This window comes from Ovis aries, chromosome 2, assembly GCF_016772045.2.
Source record: "Ovis aries strain OAR_USU_Benz2616 breed Rambouillet chromosome 2, ARS-UI_Ramb_v3.0, whole genome shotgun sequence".
NCBI classification, from domain to species: domain Eukaryota; kingdom Metazoa; phylum Chordata; class Mammalia; order Artiodactyla; family Bovidae; genus Ovis; species Ovis aries.
Window position 1 is genome coordinate 147,673,194 of NC_056055.1, and position 23,259 is coordinate 147,696,452.

Here is a 23,259-nt window from a genome sequence, read left to right on the forward strand (position 1 = left end):
ATAGTTTTAAATTTTAAAAATTAAAATATGTGTATTTCTTATTAGGAAAATTATATCAAATTACAGAGTCCACTGAAGATTCCTAAATTCAAATCTACTGGACCATGGTCTTCCTACAACTCCATGTAACAAGGACAGTGCCTTTTACCAGGTATTCCAGAGGAGCAAGCAGAATGCCTTTTCAGGTGGCGTTGTTACATATTACTGCCATCAACAATGTTCAGTATAGATTATCAATAAACACAACCCTAGCGGCAGGCCCTCAGTCACTATTAGAATTTAAGTACAGTTAATGGAGTAGCCATTAAGTGACTGCTTAAATAAACATTGGTAGGGTGGCTTGGAAAATGGAGTATGGTGCCCCTCTCTATAATTCGATGATTTCTACAGTGTTTGCATCTTGTTTCTGGCCCCAGCAAAATTTTGTGTATGTAGAGGAAAGCCATCCAATATGTAAATCCATTTCGTGCCTGGACTCAGAATGTCGTTAGCGTTCCAATCTCCCCATCCCCTCTCCTCCACTCATCAGAATTTCTTCTGGATGTCTTCTCTCTGCCGTTACCCCTGCTTTGTACCTTCCCACACCTGTCCTCCTACCAGCTCCCACACTATGGCCGTGGAGCCGCAGAAGGAGGAGGGTAAGGGGGAAGCTTCTAAGAGACCACACAGGAATGGGCCCCAAATTGGAATCGGGTGTATCTTGCCAACAGCATTCAGGCGGCCAAAGCAGAGGCTCCAAAAATAAACAATGGAATTCTAAACCTGAGGTTTTATTCCTTCAGGTTAGGTTTTTAGGGAAAAAAAAATGTGGAAACTTCAAAGTTCCATGAAAATAAGCATTTTGTATACCTCTTTTGTTTCTAGTTAGTGGCTCTCAGTGTATGTTTAAAAAAAAAAAGAATCACATGGGTCTCCAGGTTGCCAAAGCACCTTCAACATATCCGGAGTACTTTTGTTATTTACTTTCTCAAGTTACAGTATCAGGAGCCATAAAACACTGTTTACATAATCTTTGGAGAAAAAGCTGTGCCTAGTGAAACCTGCTACCCTAGTATCATTTCCTTGACATAGAGTCTTTGCAAAGTGTTTCCTCTTAACAAGTATTAGTAATTTATCATCAAAGTGTTAAAGATGTGTGGTAAACCTTATATCTTAGATATTCAATATTCACATATTCCTGTGTCATAGCTCCCAGAAAATAAGTAAAGTCATGGAAACTATGTCTGCAACTGTTAATATGTGTAATTTATTGAAATGCATAATCTTTTCATTGAAATCTTATTAATTTTAAAAAAAGAATTTTATATATCATATACATAGTTTGTTTATGTGTTTATATGTATAATATACATATGCACATATGTATATGTATATACATACATATCTATATTTTTAAGGTTCAGTATGTAGAATATATAAGGAACACTTGCAATTCAACAACACAATTTAACAATGAGCAAAGGACTTGAATAGACATTTCTCCAAAGAAGTTATACAAATGATCAACAAGCACATGAAAAAAATGTTCCATATCCTTAGTCATTAGGGAAATGTAGATCAAAACCACAATGAAATACCACTTAATATTTACCAAGTTGGCTATTAAAGAAGAGAAAAGAAGTGTCAGCAAAGATATGGATACCCTAATATATTGCTGGCAGGAATGTAAAATGGTTCAGCTGCTGTGGGAAACAGTTTAGTAGCTCTCCTAAAAGTTAAACATAGAATTACTGTTTAAGTGTAGTCGCTCAGTCATGTCCGACTCTTTGCGACCCCATGGACTGTAGGCTACCAGGCTCCTCTGTCCATGGGATTCTCCAGGCAAGAATACTGGAGTGGGTTGCCATTTCCTTCTCCAGGGGATCTTCCCAACCCAGGGATCGAACCTGGGTCTTCCACATCACAGGCAGATGCTTTACCCTCTGAGCCACTGGGGAAACAGCCATAGAAAGAAATGAAGTACTGATACATGTTACAATGTGAATGAACCTCGAAAACAAGCTACATGAAAGAAGCCCAGACACGAAATGCTACTGTATGATTCCATTTTTATGAAATATTCAGAATAGGTAAGTCCACAAGACAGAATGCAGATTAGTAGTTGCCTGAGGATGAGAAGAAACTGCTTAATGAATAAGGTGTATTTTCTCTTGGAGTGATTGAAATGTTTCGGTACTGGGTAGAGTTGGTGGTTGCACAACATTGGGAATGTACTGAATGCCACTGCATCGTTCACTTTAAACAGTTTGATTTTGTCACACAATTTAATTTCAATAAATGCTTTAAAAATCTAGTTTAAGAAACTCCATTTGTAAAGATTTTCAGCATAAGTAGCATAATAATTATGACATCCTTTCTAGAATCAATAGACTTAAGTTTTTCATCAAAGAGAAGAGTATATTTCAGGAAATTAGGCTCTTGGGTACTTTATAAATATTTGTTTTGATTCATCATCATTGCTGATAAAAGGAATATTCCTAATTTCAATTTAAAAAATTAAAATTTTTTATATTTATTTAACTGATTGTCATTTATACCTCCATACCTCTGGACACAGAAGAGAGGAACCCATAGAATTCACTCCCTTCAGTCATACCTTACACCTTATGAGCATTCAAAACATTTAGACTTTCCAAATACCAGATATTCGCTTCTCTGCATCTTAAATTCTGTTCTTCCAACTTCCTGCTCAACTGCACTCAGCATAGCAGTTCTTCCAAAATGACTTTTGCAAATAGCCAACCTCAAGCTGCCTCCTACTTTGCTCCTCCCATTCTTTTTTCACATCAATCTACAGAAAACTATAAGAACAAGCTCTGTTTGCCAAGACCTGTCCCATTTCCACACTCTGCTCTCAACCCTATGCTCTTTCAATATTTCAGCTTCTTCACCAGAAAGTGAAATCTGTAGCTGTTGAAAAGGGTGAAAAGTCAATTGGGTGACATCTCCAAAACTCATGGATCTGATTCTTAAAAAATGAAACCTCCACAGTCACTTTGGAAAGCGATTTGGCAGTCTCTCAGTAAGTTAAACAAACCCATCAATTCTACTTCTAGACTTCTTCTTTAGAATTCTAGAATTCTACTTTGTCTGAGAGAATTAAAAACAGAACCAAACAAAAACTTGCACTCAAATATTTATAGCAGCATTATTCACAACAGCTCAAAAGTGGAAACAACCCAAGTGTTCATCAACTGATGAACAGTTAAACAAAAAGTGTTACAAACACATAATGGAATATTATGCAACCATAAAAAGCAATGATATACTGATACATGCTACAGCATGGATGAGCTTTGAAAATACTATGCTAAGTAAAAGAAATCTGATGCAAAAGTCCACGTACTGAGTGATTCTATTCATGTAAGATGTTCACAGAATAGGCAAATATACAGAGAGAAAGTGGATGAGTAGTTGTCAAGGGCTTGGAAAGGGAAAATGGGGAACAACTGCTAAGGGTACAGGGATTATTTTGAGAGTAATGAAAATGTTCTGGAAGTAGACAGTAGCAATGGTTATACAACACAGTGAATAAACCAAAAACCAGTGAATCATACAGTTTCGAAATAAAAGCTAAACTATAAAATACCTGGAATTGCCAACTGCTTATTTTTTAGACCTCTTGTTGTCTTGGCCATCTGGTGGTTGTAAATGGATTCAGACAGACGCCAAGGCAGATTCTTGGGGGTTAGGAGATCCTGCCTGGACTCCCACCACTGCTTTGCAGAGTCTTCCTCTAGAAAGGCCGTATGATCTGGATTCATAGCAAGTGGCTTTAAGCAACTTGGTTGCCTATTCTAAGCCCCTGAATCATTATTTGTAATACAGAGGCAAAAATATTTAACGTACTGTGTATTATGAGGATTAGACAGTGATATATTCAGAGATTTTTGCTTTTAGTAGACATTCATACATGGTAGCTATCTCTATTATCTTAGAGGACTGGTTCCTCATCTCTAAAATATTAAAAATAATCTGTCCTTAAACAATAGAAATATTTTCATATTATTATTTTCTAAATCTGTTGCCTATAATTAAGCCTATATCAGAATTTTGAGTGAAAATGAAAAAAAAAAAAAAAGCAGTCACCTAATCAGGTGGTTGGTAACCCATCAAAATGAATGCCTATTACACTTTCATCCAGGTGTGAAATCAAACATTGCCCTGAAATCATAATTTATACATGATTGTTTTCATTAATGCCAACTATCTTAAAGGATACATTTATGTAGGATAATTGTCCAGAAAAACATTAAATCAAATTGGTGCTTAATAAATCAAAGCAAAAGTTAAGATATTCAGCTAGTCACCTTTTTTGCAATGTATTACGCCTAGTGTTGAGATAAAGAGGTGGAGAAAAAGGTATAAGATCCAGACTCTGATCAATGTTTATGAAAAAGGATGCTGATGACCATGGACTAGATTTATGAGAAAGCAGTACTCTCGCCTGGAGAATCCCACGGACCGAGGTGCCTGGTAGGCTGCAGTCCACAGGGTCGCGAATAGTTGGACACGACTGAGAGACTTCACTTTCACTTCTCACTTTCATGCATTGGAGAAGGAAGTGGCAACCCACTTCAGTGTTCTTGCCTAGAGAATCCCAAGGACGGGGGAGCCTGGTGGGCTGCCGTCCATGGGGTCGTAAAGAGTCGGACACGACTGAAGCGACTTAGCAGCAGTAGCAGCAGCAAGGGAGAACCTATCTTTCTTCAACATTAGGAAGGGGTTCACAGTTAATGCTCTGGTGTGCTCTATAAAGATTAAAAAATCTTTAATTAAAATGGAAGTGAGAAATCAGTGTTTACTTCCTTTCCTCTGACAATATGGCAACAAAGAAACACTTCACTTTTCAGCCAGAAAGAGTTAGGATGAGAACATAGTACTGAGGCCATAGAATTGTTTATGAGAGCAAAGATAAATTTGGGGGGTGATTTATTACAATATGAAATGGTAGAAATTAATTCTGTATGTTTGAAGAATAAAATAGTGAAACAATGAATTCTTCTAAATTAGATAATATTCTACTTAAAAATAGGAAAATAGCCTAGAGGACTTTATAAATTAGCCTTTGGTCTATGATTATATCATTTCAATATCACCAAAAAACCCCCAAAACTGGGCATATCTTTACAATATATCTGATAAAATATGAGTTGGCAGCACCAGCACTGAGCAAATTTCAGGCAGGGGGCAAGAATGATTACAAGACATCATGAATAAGAAAAAGTGTTTATAACTCCATTTTGCATTTTCTGCATTTTTTAGTATAGAGATTTCAAATTTTAAATATTTTAATGACTGAAGTTACTTCCTTTTACAGAAGCCTTTGAAAAATTGCAATGTTTAATTGGTTCACATTAAACACTCTTAGAAGCTTGAGGGAAAAAAGTCTTTCCAGATGAGCAAGAGGTTGGATAAATGTAATGACATATGGTTTGTTTTTTATAGCTACAATACGCAAAAAATAGAAGCATAACACATGTATTCAATGATATATATGTATTTATATATATAAATATATATTCTGATATAAATTATGAGATATGATTATTTTGTATCAGTGTGATTTTGTTTTTCTCTTTCTTGTTCCCTTTATGAATAAAAATAACAACTGAAACTTAGAACAATTTTAAACATCTCATTATACCCGGGATCTAACGAAAGATAAAATCAACGTATGCAAAGCCATGATGTTGCTTGGTCCCCTCATCCAACTTGTGAGCTAGGCTGTCTACAGGGTCTCGGAACCTTGGGGTTGTAGTGGGATGGTGGGGGGCAGGGATTGAGGAACTGTCTGCTTTTCCCCCACCCAGCAGGCTTCCACAGAATCACTCCAGATGAATAATAGGTCACCGACTGTTTCTTAAATATCTCTCAGTAACAATATATCTCATATCCTTTGGCAACAACACCCCCCAACACCCTGCAGTGTTCTTCTTTTATTGCCCCTGGACCCCTGAACTCATCAAGATACTCAGGAGACTTGAAAGGCATCTGATCATTACGTGCTATATACTTAATTTCAAAAGTTTCAAAGGCTTTTGTTAAATGGCTACATTTTTTTCTTCAAAGTTAAAAAAAAAATCTGAGTTAATGTCAAGTTTCCTTTCACATGCTATAGACAATTTGGGGGGGGGGTAGGGGAGAGTGATTTTTTTGCAGGCTCACAGACTATTTTCAGAAGATTCTTCTTATGGAGAAGAGGATAGCATGCATATTGAGAGGATTACCTCTGAGAAACCAAAATGGACCTCAAACCTAAATTTTCCTCATCGAGAAAGTGTTAGTGGTCACTGTTGAGTCTTTTGTGACAGGACAGAGGCATACTCTCAGAACAGGCCTTAAAAGTGGTGGAGAAGGAGCTGGGATCACTATTCCATTACCTCTGAATGGTGGTTCCCACGTGCTGCCCTCATTGCAGTGGTTTTTCTGTTACTAAGACCTGGGCCTGTGCTACCATTTTACCTTCAAGTTTGAGGCAGCCATGAGTCTCTGAACTTCTTACTTTACCCAGCTCATTTCTGATAACGAAGGGTCAAGCTCCTTTACTTCCAGAGTAACTGATTGCTGCTGCTGTGCTGTGCTCAGTCAAGCCCAACTCTTTGTGACTCCATAGATTGCAGCCCACCAGGCTTCTCTGTCCATAGGATTTTCCAGACTAGAACACTGGGGTGGATTTCCACTTCCTCCTCTAGGGGATCTTCCTGACCCAGGGATCCAATCGGCATCTCCTGTGTCCCCTGCATGGCAAATGAATTCTTGACCCACTGAGCCATTGGGGAAGCCCAGAGTAACCGGTGCTCCCCATCACACTTATTTTTTTATTGTTTTGATTTAGCTTTTTAGCTTGGAAATTCCGATCATGTATAACTACAATCACATAATAAAACCTCACAGTCATAACTCATCAATTTGAAAAATTATCGATATTCTGCCATGCTCTCTACCCACCTATAACACTCCTTTTTAATTTTACCATTCTTTTTCTTAGATAGAATTTTCATAAATTGAAATCACAACTCTTGGCTGCACAATTTTGACAACTGGGCATTCTTGGTAAAGCATTGCCCTTTCACAACATGGAATACTTCCACCTCCCCAGAAAGTTACCCCCAGATGATTCTCCTCTTCTGAGACAAAACCACAATTCTGCATTTTATTTAACTTTAGTTTTGCTTCTGAACTTTTATGAATGGATTCATACTGTATATAGTGTTTTGAGTCCAGCTTCTTTCACTCATATCTGTGAAATTCATAGATCATATCTGTGAAATTCATCCATGTTGCAAACAATATCAGTTGTTGTTCAGCAGAATTTCATGTCATGAATTCTGTACCACAATTTGTCCGTTTTTCCTTTTGTTGATGGATAGTTTGGTTCTTTCCAGCTTTTAACTGTTTTAAATAAAGCTGTTGTGAATATTTTGTACAAGTCTTTTTGTGGATGTATTTTTTCATTTCTTTTGGGTAAAACACTTAGAAGTAGGATTACTAGGTCTAAGCGTAGCTGTACGTTTAGCTTTAAAGTTTAACCTTTTCCTAAAGTGGGAAAATCAGTATTTAGAAGTTTTATATGTACTTTGGTCTTGTCTAGCCCACTACTCCACACTGCCTCCTACAGGTGTGCACTTTTATTAATTTCTTGTGCATCCTTCCAATTTTTAAAATCACAGTGATGAGTAAATAAATATCTATTTGTCCTTTCCTGTCTTCTAACACACACAAAAAGGTAACCTACTATATATCCATAAACCGTCCTATTTTTACCTAACAACATATCTTAGAGTCTTTCCATATTGACTAAACATTAATAATAAATGGCTTCCTCTTTCTTTTTCTAGAAACTGCTCTATTGATGGCCCCTTGTAGTACCTCCAACCTTTTTCTACTATACATATGCTGCAATAAAGAACACAGTAGCCCCCCACCCCCTCCCCACTGGCCTCCTAGCCCAGCTCCAGTTGTGGCCAAAGCCAAGAGCCAGCATGTCGATGGCCCTCCGTCACTGTCATTTCGTCTTTAGCTTCAAGGAAAGAGTACTTTGTGCCATTGCAGCAGCTCCCTGGGCCTGGAAGGGCCCTGCTCTCCCTCATGGCTGGGGGGACACGTGCTTGCTGCCTCTGTGCTGGCCCAGACCAAGTTGGGGAAGAGGGAGTAGGCAGTGCAGTCTTTCAGTGCCAAACACAGAGCCAAGGGTCGGAGGACACTTCATGATGCCCCAGGACTTGAGGTTGGCAGAGGTCGGGCTGGGCTGGGCAGAGTCCAGTGACCTGGGCAGGGGTGCAACCTGTGGAGATGTTTGGGGCAGGAATTCCACCTCTCTGAGCCTTTGGTGGCAACACAACTGCCAAACTCTTTAAGCATATGGGCCAGGCGACCATGCACACAGACACGTGCCAGGCACACGTCTGTGCTCACGGTGAGCCCAGGCACAACTCCACCCCAGGCACGTCCAGGGAGGGATGCAGGCCCTGCACCTGGTTCCTGTGGTTCCGGGGAACCACCAGGTAGAGTGAGCAGTTGACCAAAGTGGCCAAAACCCGGACTTCCAGAAGCTCCCTGGACAGCGCACCTTCCCCAGTCCTCTGGTCTCTGTCGGCATTAATTGGGTGCACCTCAGGCTTCTGTGCCCCAGTCTTGTGGGTGTGGGGTTGGGGTGGGGACAGCCCCCCAGGAACAGTTTCATTTCTCAGGATTCTCTCAGCTGAGAAAGAGCCAGGGAGCAGAGCATGGCCCCCTCCCTCCTGGGGGGCCTGATATTTCTGGAGCCTCTAAGCCAAAGAGCCCATTGGCTGTGGCAGATGGGGTGGGGCCGCTCCACCTAGACCATCTTGGGGTGCCCCCACCCTGCCTGGCATCTGCACGAATGCTGACTGAGAGAAGGGACTGACTGCTGAGCGTGGAGTCACCGAGGCTGGGCCAGAGGCCACTGGTGGGTGATGCTGTGTGTCTGTGTCCACCTTTAACGGATGTGGAGCCCAAGGCCCAGGCGCTGTGCCCCTCCCCGCTGCTTGTGTGTGTCAGTGGGGCCTATGCCCTGCCCCACCCGCGAGTCTGCTGTGTCCGCATGAAGAAGGTGCTAGTCCTGGTGCTCCCTCCAGTATGCCCCACACAGCTGTCCCCCAGAAACAAGCAGTGACCAGTCCCTTCACCTCACCTGGGTCCACACCCCCCTCACCACCACCTGTCCCCCGCCCCCATGGTGATCACTGTACAACTGTTTCACTCACAAATTCATCCTCCTCTCCCCTTCAGCCTTCACCTTGGGGGATCGGTAACTTATTTGTCTGGATTCTTGAAGGCACCTCTGTGCCTTTGTCTTCAGATGGTCTTATGGATGTCTTTCAAAAAATGGTTATTTTATATGAGTTGTCATAGAATTTATTCTAATAAATCGTTCTATCATGTGGCAAAAAAATATATATATATATATATCTCATTACATATATATGTAGGAATATAGATGGGATAAATTTCCAGAATGGTGCTTCAGCTGTACTGGGCTGAAGGATGATAGGTATTTGTACTTTTGTTTCCTATTGCCAAATAGTGCCCCAAACATATTGTGACATGTTTGACTCCCATCAGCAATGCATGAGCATTCCCCTGGTCCATCAGCTTGCCACCAGAGTGCACTGGGAACCTGGATCTTTGCCATTCGCAAACCTTTCAACCCAAGCTTCATGGGCAACTGATGAAACCAGACATGCAAACCCCTGCACCCTATGATTTTGTGAGCTGAGATCCTAAGAAGAATTTGCTACTTAATTTGTGGCATCAACTGAAAAACAAACATGTGGAGTCTTTGTTCAAAAATTATTAAGAATTTCAAGATGGTATGAGTAGAACATTAGGCCAAGGGTGTGGCTCCATGCAATGGCCCAGGCTGAGCACCTTAAACATCATAAAGAAAACAAGAGATCTTTGAGTAGACATTTACTTTACCTGAAAACTCGATGTATGTTTTTGCACACTGCTCCATATAATACTCATATTTGAAATGACTTACATCAAGTTAAAGGATGTTTCAGGAAGGCATATTGTAGCTATCCTGTGGTCATACCCAGGCACCCCCACACAGCCTGATGGGAGAACTCTAGATGACATCTCCCAGGACTTTCCTGCTCCCAGACAAGCTTTTTAATACTAGTTACATAAATAGAGGGTCACCACTTCTCCTGCCTGAATAACTGCAATGATAGGAACTGAATACCAAGTGGAGGTTGATATTGGGACAGTCCTTGGAAGAAGATCTCCTAGCCCAAGCGGCACTTGATATTTGTCTTAGATTTCTGACGATAAAATGTCCATGAGGGAGCCTGAGTTCCCCTTCCAGGGGAGGAGAAAGTAAAAGTGAAGTCGCTCAGTCGTGTCCACTCTTTGCAACCCTGTGGGCTATAGCCCAACAGGCTCCTCAGTCCATGGGATTCTCCAGGCAAGAATACTGGAGTGGGTAGCCATTTCCTTCTCCAGGGGATCTTCCCGACCCAGGGATCGAACCCAGGTCTTCCACATGGCAGGCAGACGCTTTAACCTCTGAGCCACCAGTTGGACTCTTGGTGCTTCTGTACTCTCAGAATGCTTGTCATTAATGGTATTGGGACCCCCAAGAATCCGTGTTGTTGGGCTAGACATAGATGACACTAGAGGAAATTTCCTGAAAGAAGTGAGGATAGTCATTTCTGAAATAATAGAAAGCAAGTAGAGTGGAGGGCTGAAAAGGAGTTTTGTGGTGAGCTATTGGAAGAGGGAATTTACTGAGATGCAGATGCCATGTTAAGGCCCTTACGTACAGCATCACAGGGCCCCTTTCTTAGGGCTGCTCCCACAAACAAATAGCATCTGCAAAGGAAAGAGAGACAGACAGACTGACAGAGACAGAGAGGGTAAGAAACCTCTATTCAAAGAGGCAAAGGGAAAAAAATAAAACTGAATGTCAAACAATTTAAGAGAAATATAGCTGATATACTCATGAGGATTGAGGCCAGAGGGAGGAACAATTTGCTCCTATGTCAAATTAATCCACACTTTCAACTCATTACAGGATGTATCAGAGATAATCCCGGCCCTGAGGTGTGCCACAGTTCTCTGCTCTTTCACCCCCTCTGCTGGTGAAAGGAGTCCTCAGGTCAAAACACCAGCAAGCATGGGGAGAAGGTGAAAAAATGAGACAGGTATTTTATACAGTCGTGCTTCTCAAACTTTTAACATTCACATGAATTGCCTGGGAAGCTTGGTAAAATGCAAATTACTCAGTAAATCTGGGCTTGGGCCTGAAAGTCTGCATTTCTGGTAAACTCCCAGGTTATACTGGTGCTTGGACCACACTTCTAATAGCAAAGCTAACATTAATGATATACCACCAGCAATTATCAGCATGAATGCCCCTTTCTGAGGTTACCTAATTTCACAGAGAACTGACCTCTTATGGTGCTTAAATAGCCCTACATCCAACAGTGGGTCCAATCCACAAAGGGAACTGTTTAAGTTCATTGGGACTATCTCTATAGTTGTCTCTGATTTACTTCTGTGCAAGTTTCATCATGCAATTGATTATATTAGAGTGTTGGAATCTAGTTAGCAAAGGTTGCAAGGCTTTTGTTGAATGAAAGCAAATTTTTAGTTTAGAAGATTCATTTAATCAACACTCTCATTTCTGAACAGGAAGCTGAGGCTTAAACAGAGTATGTGACTTGACTGAGGCCACACAGCTTATTGACAGCAGCCAGACTAAAATCTAATTACACTAACACTGTCTCATGCTGTCTGTCCAGATCATTTCCCATTTTCCCCTTTCTCTAAGGTGATCAGACTCATATCTGCTAAATCCCATAGATATTGAAGTCTTAAGAGGCAGATCACAAAGCTCAGTTATATGACCTATACATAGTAACTCATTCTTTAGAAAATTAGTGTCCAGGTCTCTTATCAATAGAGTTAGCCTTTAAATATGCATTGGATGAAAAAAGAAATATTAGACCTTGTCTTATTAGCATCTTGGATGTTTAATCCTCACTTTGCTCTATCTTTTCTTCCCGAATCCCATTTTAAACAACAGTCTTAATTGGCATTCTTAATTGAAAAGTCTTAATTGATATTCTTTAAAATTCCTCACCAAAATAATACAAATTAACTTCACATAGTGTTGATGAGAAGATCCCTAATGTTTTGAGTGAGTGATTTATTATTTGGGTAGACAAAAGAATGAATTGATTATTCTATTAAGATAAATTCATTATAACTAAATAGCAAAGAAGGGCTTATAAGACCCTCAAATAAGGCTATGCTCAAAGAGGTTGGCCATGGACTATATAATTTCACATTCTTTAGTCTGCAACATAAACATTCACATCAGAGTACTTAAATGATTTTCATTCCTGATCAAGAGTGAAGGTGAATTTCCAAACTTCCCTTTCCATTCTCAGCCAAAAAAAAAAAAAAAGCAAGAGTAAATAAAAAGTTTCCTGGTTTCTGAGTTCCCACCCAATATAAGCTTATTATGCAGATGAGCGAAGTGAGTGGGCGAGTGAAATCGTTTGTAACAAAAACCCATTATTCACAGATGAAAAATTTATATTGTCAGCGTAATATCTGCAAGGCTAAACACCACTGGAGAATATATAAAGGCAGTAAGCTTTGGTGCACAGCTACAGAGCTCAGGACACTGCACACCCAAACGAGGGCTCACTCTCTCTCCACCTGCTCTGTTCCACCTCCTGGTGTCAGAAGGTAAGAGTAATATTGAGTGATTGTAAGATTGTACCTTCTATTTAGGGTACAGTTAGTTAAGTTAGGGTACATCTATTCAGTTAAGTGTTCATAAGGGGGCAAAGTATTATGAATTAAAGTGCTGTTTTTTCAACTTATACTTTGTTATTATAATACGTGGGGCAGAATTGAAATGAAAAAGTGATGTAAAATGCATTTAAATAAACGTTAACATAATAAAGCCTCAAAGCGAGTCAAAGAAATAAGTCAATGAAAAGATATAAGATAGAAAGAAAAACAAAGATGCAAATCAAGGCACTTACTACAAAATTTAACTAATGAAAATTGTATTTTAAAAATCAGTGGTAACATTTTGGAAAACAGCTATTTTTCTTTGGATTCGATAAATGTGTATACTATTTTGAACAGAAGGCGCCTTTTAAACAGCAGAAATGTGCCCATTAAAGAGGTTATAATAGTAATTGAGCCTTACCAATGAAAACGTATGGTTTTCCAGAAGAGCAAAATCAACATCATCATTCAAATATTCAAATTTCTGATAAGGCTATCAAAAAATCAAAGTCCATGAAATCAGCTCTTTGTAGATAAGACATAGCATATTTAGGGCAGAGAAGAAATGTCATCAGTTATTGGGAATTTTGTGGATGGAGCTGAGTAAAAGCACAGATTAATAATTACTATGTTTGGGGGACCAATATTAATAAATAGACTATCTAAAACGTCTACATTCCAAAATGAAATTTTAGTAAATACCTTAAGAAAAAATATCAGATGTTCTAAAGTACCTATTTAAACTCTTAAGGACAAGGAACAATTTTACAAAGATCTTCAGTGGAGAAAATGATATCGTGTTTTTTGTGTTTCTTGGTTTTCACATCTCCCTGTCAAATTCAGGATCTTAGTTTCCCAACCAGGGATCGAACCTGTGGCCCCTGTATTGGGAGCACAGTCTCTGGACCACCAGGGAAGTTCCATGTGGTATGTTTTCTTTCACACATACTAATTAATACCTGTGAGAAGCAATTATCTAGCCAGTTTTAAAAGAATTTATTTGGCCTATGGCACCAGTATACTTAGGGATATACTATATAATATATGGCATCTTGCCTAGATCAAAGATTAATCTTTGCAAAAGACTTCCTATTTAGGAAATATGATTGGTACCACATCTCCTTTTAAATTTGAGTGGAAATGTATAGATTTTATTAAACTGCAGACTCTCTCTGTAGGCTAAAGCAGGGGTGGGAGAGTAATTGGAAAGTCTCTCCTTAATGAATAAGATTTTGATAACAAAACGATGCAAATGTTTGCTTTCTCAAGTAGCAGTATTAAAAAATCCTTATACTTAAATATTTCACAATTCTGTTGACTTTTACACAATGAATAAATAAAGTTTCAAAAATCAATTGTTTATTTGAATAGAAATATTCTACCGCTTGGGGAGGACTTCAAACACTGACTTCTCTATGGTTGTTTCTTATACCAGCTCTCCCAGAAACTACCTGTTCCATATCTGCCTCCAGAGAATATAATAGAAGATATTGTAAAACCTTTAGGGACATTACATGAAAGCAATTATAGTTTTCAGTTGACTTTCCAACAGTGATGTAATCCTAAAGAGGAATGTTTGCTTTAATTTTTTATGTTTCTGAAAATACGAATTTATAATTAAAAATTGCAGTCAAAGACCCTGCATATATATTGGGCAAGATTTCCAAAGTTTGCCAACTGTATAAACTGAAGCACAGAAACACACCAAATTAGTAATTGAATATTGATAAATAAAGGATGAACATGTAATGCCTATTGTGTTGCTTTATCTAATCGATCACTTAATCTTAAAGGCAATATTTCAAAGGGGAAAAAAAATACCACTCCAGGTATTTACAGTCCTCATGTTTTAGTGCCAAAGAAAGATAGGAAGTATGGCTAAGATGTTAAAGACAAGGTTGATAGTTTAAAACGATAATATTTGTAAAATACTCATTTCAAACCAAATGCCATTTGCTAAAAATACTCAGTCAAATTTTTAACAAATAAGTATAATCAAACTTGGATTGAAATCCCCATTTCTCAAAGTAAATATGGTCAGACTTGAAAGAAGCAGAGAGAAGTTTACAACAAACACTGGATTTGAGGTTTTCATTCAGAAAATAGAGGTGCTTGTCCTATGGGGTCGTTCTGCCCCGCACTCAGGCTGGTTCCACCCCACCCCATCCACAGTACATCATCATGTCCTTGGCATCCTATGGCCTCACGGGGCATCTGCTTGTGATGCAAGGTATCTTGCAACATGGTCTAGGGTGTCACTAGCAGTGAATGACACATCCTGGACTCAGTCCAATTATAAAACAACCTGGGGACTTTCAAGACTTCAGAAGCAAGCATTAATTTTCTTTATGACAGTGATCTCTTAGTTTCTTAGTTGTGATTGTTCAAGTTGCCAGAAGCATTAGTTCTTGTTGCAAATTGCTTGTCTTTAAAATGATTTTTTTCCTTTAATTTAGAACAGGTCAAAGCACCCTAAAATACCTCAAATCTGTTGGCCGCTTTATAATTACAAAGTCTAGACCAAGTTACACTATTTAAAATATAAATGAATAATACATCTGAACCGACAGCTGGTATGCCAAGTTGTAGCCTGAGGCTGCTTTAAGATGGTTGAAATGCAGTATAATGTAAACGCTTGGAAGTGAAGGACTATTAATTGAAAGCCAGACTGATAGTGAAGAGGGTGGGATCATGGATAAGGTGCCATTCAAGCTAACCATATGTAGCATATCATCTACAGTGGGTATTTTCAATGTTTATCATGGACATTTTTAATTTCAAGTCTGGAAATGAGCCTTCCAATTATTAACAGAAGTGTCCTACACAAATGAAGAAGTTTCATAGTGCTACACATCTTTTGTATTCTTTTTAGCCACCAAAAAAAAAAAAACTGCAAGAAAAATATAATATTTTATATTAAGCTAGAAATATAATCAGAATAGAATTGGTGACTAGTTTTTTCTTTCTACTCTCAATATTTACTTAGTCAAAACTGAACTAATTCAGCTGACACTTGTAAATATGGTTGAGTGTCTTTATGTCTCCTTTGACTCTGTGTTTCAACAGGCAGCAAAAATGAAAAGCCTTTACTTTGTGGCTGGATTGCTTGTAATGCTGGCACAAGGCAGCTGGCAACATTCCCTTCAGAACACAGAGGAGAAATCCAGGTATTAAATCTTTAGATTTGAACTAACATAGCACTATGCTTATTATACAGCCCAAGATAACTGTGACTAGTCAATAGGTCTCAGTAATTTGGAATAAACACCCTGCACAGTTGTCAGATGTTTAAAGTATCATTGTGATAAAGGCTTTTCTGGAGTACAGATAGGAGTAGGTTATTTCATAACCAAGGGAGTGGGGAATGTTGAAAAATATGATACATGGGAAATGATAGCTCTTTGAAATCTTTGGCTGATCCTGTCTGTCCATTCATTACTCACACTGCATGGTAGATCATTTTAATTATTCTCACCAACTTTTTCTTTTTATTTTAAAAAATAACATCATTTCCTACTAATTATAAAATTAGTAAGAAATTTTACATGTACATTCATGATAGACAATATGCATGTACTGTATGTAAATACATCCCAGATCATTTATAGCTTTGCATTGTGTTTTTTCTCTTAGCATTTTATTGTTAGATTATTTTTATAACATTACAAATATCTATTAAACGTATGATATTTAATGACTACATACTATTCCATCTTATAAATGTACAATATTTATTTAGCTACCCGTCCTCTTTTGAATACTTAAGTGTTCTTCAAATTTTCCTACAAAAAGCCTGCCAATAACATTTTTCCTACATTTCTTACTATTTTCTGAGGATTTATTTCTAGTGGTAAAATAATTATGTCAAAGGATTTGAATGAGTTTAAATTTTTTTATAATATCTTGCCAACTTGCTTTCCAGAAAACTAATACACATGCAGATTCCCACTGGCATTATAGAAATTCTCCTCTCACAATATCCTCCCCGGTATTTAATCCTTGCTAATTTGACAGGTAAAAATAGTATCTCATTTCTATTTTGAGTCTTAATCATATTGAATATTTCCCCACATAGCCATGCCAGCCAACTGTTGATTATTGGCATGTGGCTTATCCACGACATAGTTTCCAATTAGCAAGTGGGCTTTTTCTTTTCTTTCTCTGAACTTTCAATTGTCTTTCCATTAGCTGCCACATAGCCAGGTGATGGAGCTACTTTTTTATAGCAATATATGCAAAACAGAATTTGGAATATAAATCTGCTGCCCAAACAAAAATGATTTGGGACGCTTCGCTCTTTTAAAATATTCAAGGCGTGTTGCTCTCTTCTGGCATTATTAACATAATGAGTAGATGAATTTGTTGAAAAAAGATTTATTTAATCCTATTTCAGAAAAAGAGAAGCCAGTTGAAAAATCAGTTGCTAGAATTCCAAATCAGAGTACATTCAACTCTGGTAAAACCATGGGATTCCCATGGCAAATTAAGGTCTTTCTGAACTGCCAACTAAAATGCTCGGGGAACCTGCCTTCCAGCTTCATGTGGTTCCATATTTTGTAGAGAAGCTGCTCCTCAAGTGAATCTGCTCTTGAGGAGAGATGTAGTTGCACCAATCACTGTTCTTCACAGTTCATTCCCAGCTCCCCAGACCGACCCGCTCGGCGATCCGGATCAGATCAGTGAAGACAAGCGCCACTCACAGGGCACATTCACCAGTGACTACAGCAAGTACCTGGACTCCAGGCGTGCCCAGGATTTCGTGCAGTGGCTGATGAATACCAAGAGAAACAAGTAAGAATTTGAACCTCATCAGAAGTGTACGCTCAAATGTATTACTTAAATATGTCTAAAATTCTTCCTGACTTTCTTAAGTTATCATACCTATCAAATAATGCCCATAAACTCATTTGATTCTGATAATGTTTAAGCTTGGTGGTGCTAACCTCCATATTATGCCTTTGCATGTCCCACCCATCACCCCTTCAAAACTCTTGCTGCTAAGTCGCTTCAGTCATGTCCGACTCTGTACGACCCCGTAGACGGCAGCCCACCAGGCTCTGCTGTCCTTGGGATTCTCCAGGCAAGAACACTGGAGTGGGTTGCCATTCCTTCTCCAATGCATGAAAGTGAAAAATGAAAGTGAAATCGCTCAGTCGTGTCCGACTCCTAGCGACCCCATGGACTGCAGCCTACCAGGCTCCTCCGTCCATGGGATTTTCCAGGCAAGAGTACTGGAGTGGGGTGCCATTGCCTTCATTACCTACCCTCAAATGGGACATAGACTTTAAATAATTTTCCCAACTTTGGTCTTAGCAATATTTACTCTGTTGCCCATTTTATTTTAAAATTGAAAGCTGACTTTTGTGAAACTGCAAGGTTAGGAATCTAATTCCTGACCAAAAGACAAGAGCAAATTCAACATTCTCTTGTAGGGTTCAAACTCATGACTATGATCACATTCAAAATATCCTCTAGCCAAGTTCATCACGGTGAGAAATGGAAACAGATGCAGTCTTTTTCTTGTAGAATACAATCCAAGATACACATTAAAATTACAGCCTAGCAGCACAGCATAAAGAGAGAAGAAGGCACATAGGAACACAAGCCTATCGTAAGGCATACATTTTAATGTTGAATTTCTTTGACAGTGTTGGGGTTTTTGCTGCATGAGGCTACTGGAGGAAATCAGCCACAAGGGTTTCACAGGGATGGTGGAATTTCACAATTTCTTTGGAGGGTGGCCCACAAAGGGAGGGAGTTATGCATGCAAAGTAGCTGAAGGAATCTAAATATCAGGAAAAGGGAATATATTTGTCTGGATAGAATGGAGAAGGGTAGAGAGAAAGAGAGAAACCAGCAAGAAGAATTAAAGAGGATTGTTGACCAAAAATTCGTAAAGTGGAGAGTACAGGAAAGATGGTGATCATGGTCAAAGAAGACACCAGAAGTTCTAGCTAAGGATTACAGATGGGGCTTCCCAGGTGGCTCAGTGGTATTGAATCCACCTACCAATGCAGGAGACATAAGAGATGCAGGATCGGTCCCTGAGTCAGGCAGATCCCCTGGAGGAGGAAATGGCAACCCACTCTAGTATTCTTGCCTGGAAAATTCCATGGACAGAGGACCCTGGCGGGTTACAGTCCATGGGGTCACAAAGAGTCGGACATGACTGAGCTACTGAGCATGCATTGGTGAAACAGGAGAAATCACAAATTTGGAAAACTGCAAACTGTCTTCATTTCTAGAGAGACAATGTCACAACTTGGCGAATGAACGTAAAATAATCCTAGCTACCAGGTGGTTTCTGTTGTGTTTAACATGAAACCTTCCAGGGCTTATATATGATGGAGCAGCTGACCATCTTTCTGGTCAACTCCTTCCATGGGGCATTCTGTACACACGTGAGGGTGATGTAAGGTCATTCTTTTAGCTTTCCTCACTGCTAGATCATCATACATTTCCTTTAATCCATTATCCTGTGGTCCTTTCAATGACATTTTGTGACACTCCTTTGCTTTCCTTCGATTCAATAAACTAACTCTGACCCCATGTGTTGGAGTAGGAAACAGAAACCCACTCCACTATTCCTGCCTGGAAAATTCCATGGACAGTGGAGCCTGGCAGGCTACAGTCCATGGGGTCCCAGAGTGAGCGACGGAGTACGCACACATGACCCCAGATGTACAAATGACAAGCTGCTGCTTTGTTTGCAAGTGGCATGGCACAGTAGATAGCCCTCACACTTTTGGACTGAAGTAAGGGCAGCTTTAAGAATTAATGACACAGACAAGTGGAAGAGGTGAAAATGGGTCACTGGGTGGAGTGAGGGAGCTTAGCCTCCCTTAATTGTCGTTAGATTGCCCCCATCAACCTTCACTCCCAATAATTAATGTAGCTTTCTGATGAGTCTCCTACACACCCTCATCTCCCCAAATCTCCCTCTAAGCCCCCTCCACACAGAATCCAGAACCCGAAGCTGCCATTGCTTATAGGTGAGAACCATATTGCTAAAGAGACAGATCTTCAATTTAACTTTCACATTTCTTTCAGGAATAACATTGCCAAACGTCATGATGAATTTGAGAGACATGCTGAAGGGACCTTTACCAGTGATGTAAGTTCTTATTTGGAAGGCCAAGCTGCCAAGGAATTCATTGCTTGGCTGGTGAAAGGCCGAGGAAGGCGAGAGTAAGTCTGTACATTCTTAATTTTTTTTTTTTTTTGCTTGATGCTGAAAACTTAGATTACAGTTATCCATAAATGGATCTGCATTATGAAGCCATTAATATAGTCTCACAAAGTAAGGGAATAACTCCTGTTGGTGGGAGACAGTTTATAAAAGTCTCATCTGTTTTATCTTTGAGAGCAAGTATTAATGATAGCATCACACAGGTTACTATTTATCCTCCATTATTAGTTGCGTTAAAATTAGGTATTAATTTACCAGTCCAGGATACTTCTGAGGATAAACAGAGTACTTCTGATAACTACACTAGGAAAATAAGCTTAAATTAGGACTGTCCAAAAAAACTAGGGATAAGGGAAGAGAAGAAATAATGCTGAAAACTTAGTTTCATTTTAAATATTCACATAGTTTATGTATTAAACTTCATTGCAGGTAAAAATGCGATGAAGACAGGAAGGAGCTAAAGATGTTTAATGAAATGACGTTCAAAACAAAAATATGTGGAAACATTCATCTATTTAATGATGTATCCATTTTTTATGAGACTACCATAGAGATAATCATTAAATTATTACAGTTGAAAATGAGCCTAAGACCTTTAGGTACTTCCTTGGATCTTACCACAGCCAAACAGACCCACAGACCAAACAGACCATCTCATTTTCTTGTGACCATTTTGATTGACTTTGAATTATGAAAATCAAGAGATTCATGTTACACTCTATTTTTATCTTTAGTGGGGTTTTTTTTTTTTTTGCCATACCTTATGGCGTGTGGGATCCTAGTTTCCCAACCATGGATCAACCCAGGCCCCCTGAAGTTGGAAACACAGAGTATTAACCACTGGACCATCAGGGATGTCTTTAGTGAGATTTTCAACAAGAGTATTGAGATTTTAAGGAGCTCTCAAGACAAAAGGGAACTAGTATTGTCACTGATTTTTAAAACAGCAGCAATAAAATTTATAAAATCAATGGGAAAATAGTCACACAAGATTATTTTATAGTGTTTTAAAGAGATACCCCAATTCTGTTAAACAAACCAGAGAAAATATCTAATATAGACTAAGGTTTAATCCCTTAAGACTGTACTTGGCAAAGCTGTTTTGCTCATCATTAGTTTTATAGGATATATTATATTTTTCTGAATATGCTGCTGCTGCTGCTGCTAAGTTCCTTCAGTCGTGTCCGACTCTGTGTGACCCCAGAGACGGCAGCCCACCAGGCTCCCCCAACCCTGGGATTCTCCAGGCAAGAACACTGGAGTGGGTTGCCATTTCCTTCTCCATTATCTGAATACAGTCAAATCAATAGTTTCAATAATAAGTTTTATGTTGACAATACACTAAAATCTTAGAAGCAGCTGGAATACAGAAAAGGGCTTTGTTTCACGTCCTGGCTCTGCGCTTGTCTACCTAATTCGCTTTCTGACATTCAAGTTATGAGGCTTTTTGTGGTAAGCCCTCTGTAAATAGAAACATATGGTTTCTCAGTGACCCTTACACAGGTTACCAGGAGCAGGCAACCAATAAGCATTTCTTTGAAATGTTTAACCAAATGCTGATTTTACCCCTCCATTTCTCAGTTTCCCGGAAGAAGTCAACATCGTTGAAGAACTCCGCCGCAGACACGCCGATGGCTCTTTCTCTGATGAGATGAATACCGTTCTCGATAGTCTTGCTACCCGAGACTTTATAAACTGGTTGCTTCAGACGAAAATTACTGACAGGTGACTGTCTTTTGGTTCATCCCTGAAACCATCAAAACTTTCATAGGTATTATCATACTGCTATAGGCTGTTGCTACATGAAGGAAAGAGTCTTTACTCTCTTGGTATACAATCAAAATTATGAATCATTCAAGAGTATATTATTATATTTGTTTCTGATCATTACAATTTTATCCTTTCACTCATTGATTCCAAATACTTTTCCTGAATGTTGGTAAGGGACAAGTTCAAAACACAAACGGATGCATAAAAGGAGAAGATGAACAGTCTTTATCAAAATAAATCATCGAAACATTTTCTGGCTAAGTTAACTGTATCATCTATGTATTATACTATGTTAAATAATCATTGCTCTCTTTTTTTTTAATTTCTAGGAAGTAAGTGTGTCATTCATTACTCAAGATCATCTTCACAATATCACCTGCCAGCCATGTGGGATGTTTAAAATTTTAAGTTCTGTAAATTTAACAGCTGTATTCTAAAGCCATATTGCTTGCATGCAAATAAATAAATTTCCTTTTAATATTGTATAACCAAAAGATTATAAATTGAATACACCATTGTCAAAATAGTGCTAAAATATCAGCTTTAAAATATGATAATTCAGAATTCTATTTCTTTTCTTCTGCTAATCTGCATAGCAATGAAATTATTTCTCTGTGATATAATTTGTATATATAAATTACTCCAATCACAACATATTTGCATTCTAATAAGATAAGGGGGAGGACTGGTAGCCACAGTTGTGAGATGGGAAAGAGAATTTTCTTCTTGAAACTTTTGTCATAAAAATGCTCAGCTTTCAGTATATAAAAGATAAACTAAATAAAAATTTCAAGCTTCTTCATCAATGTCTGTATTCTCTCTTCTTTATGGTCCCACTCTTTCCAAATACTCCTGCTTCCTAAGTTGGTAAGCCATAAGCCAAATCTGATGCACAGATATGATTTCATGTTTTAAATTGCTTCACAGTACTTTAATGCTTTCAGCCAACATCAAAAAACCAAGGTACTTTATATTAAAATGTTGATTTCTCATGTTTCTTGAAAAATTAGATCATCGGGCAATATTAGACCCACAAACCAAATCTCTTCTAAAGATAAATACCAGTTGCCTCCTTCTGAAAGGTTACATTATTTTCAACTCACTATTGTGCCCCCTACACACACACACACACACACACACACACACACACACATCTATGTATGTTACACATTTACATTCAGGTAATACGCATAAGTAGCCACTTTCCCCGGCCCAGTTTATTTTTATATCTTATTTGCCTGGCACCTGCAGACATTTAAGTTTGTCTATCATACCTTGTACTTTCATCTCCCTGTCCTGCAATGTCCAGTATTTTGGGCCAGTCTGGTGCTCATTGCCATGTTAGAGGTATCTTTTTGCTGTATACAGACAACATTGCCAACTCTCCTTCTCTCTTGTATTACATAGATATAATAATCACATAACATTGTGTATATTTATGGTGAAAAACCTGTCAATCTGATGGGGTTGCACTCTTGACACCAAAAGTTAAAACTCAAGCAAAAATTCCTAAGGAAAAG

The 23,259-nt window shown here is 38.7% G+C and overlaps 1 protein-coding gene across 2 annotated transcripts; it reads left to right on the forward strand.

The window, feature by feature from the left end:
* The first annotated feature begins 12,649 nt into the window (after positions 1-12,649).
* Positions 12,650-22,541, forward strand: GCG (glucagon). Of its 2 annotated transcripts, XM_012135657.3 has the most exons (6): positions 12,650-12,729; positions 15,847-15,947; positions 17,410-17,571; positions 19,831-19,968; positions 21,551-21,694; positions 22,069-22,541. In XM_012135657.3, the coding sequence occupies exons 2-6, from the start codon at positions 15,856-15,858 to the stop codon at positions 22,073-22,075; spliced, it is 543 nt and encodes a 180-aa protein (XP_011991047.1). In that variant the 5' UTR covers positions 12,650-12,729; positions 15,847-15,855; the 3' UTR covers positions 22,076-22,541. The 2 variants fall into 2 exon arrangements, with proteins under 2 accessions (XP_011991047.1, XP_042099737.1); XM_042243803.1 differs by lacking the exon at positions 22,069-22,541 and having other exon boundaries at positions 21,551-21,698.
* Positions 22,542-23,259: the final 718 nt, after the last annotated feature.

Bases quoted from the DNA above. Each gene is read 5' to 3' on its own strand.
- GCG (XM_012135657.3), top strand. From the start codon at position 15,856: ATGAAAAGCCTTTACTTTGTGGCTGGATTGCTTGTAATGCTGGCACAA. The intron at 15,948-17,409 runs GTATTAAATCTT...TGTTCTTCACAG, and splicing joins AACACAGAGGAGAAATCCAG to TTCATTCCCAGCTCCCCAGA. The intron at 17,572-19,830 runs GTAAGAATTTGA...CATTTCTTTCAG, and splicing joins ATGAATACCAAGAGAAACAA to GAATAACATTGCCAAACGTC.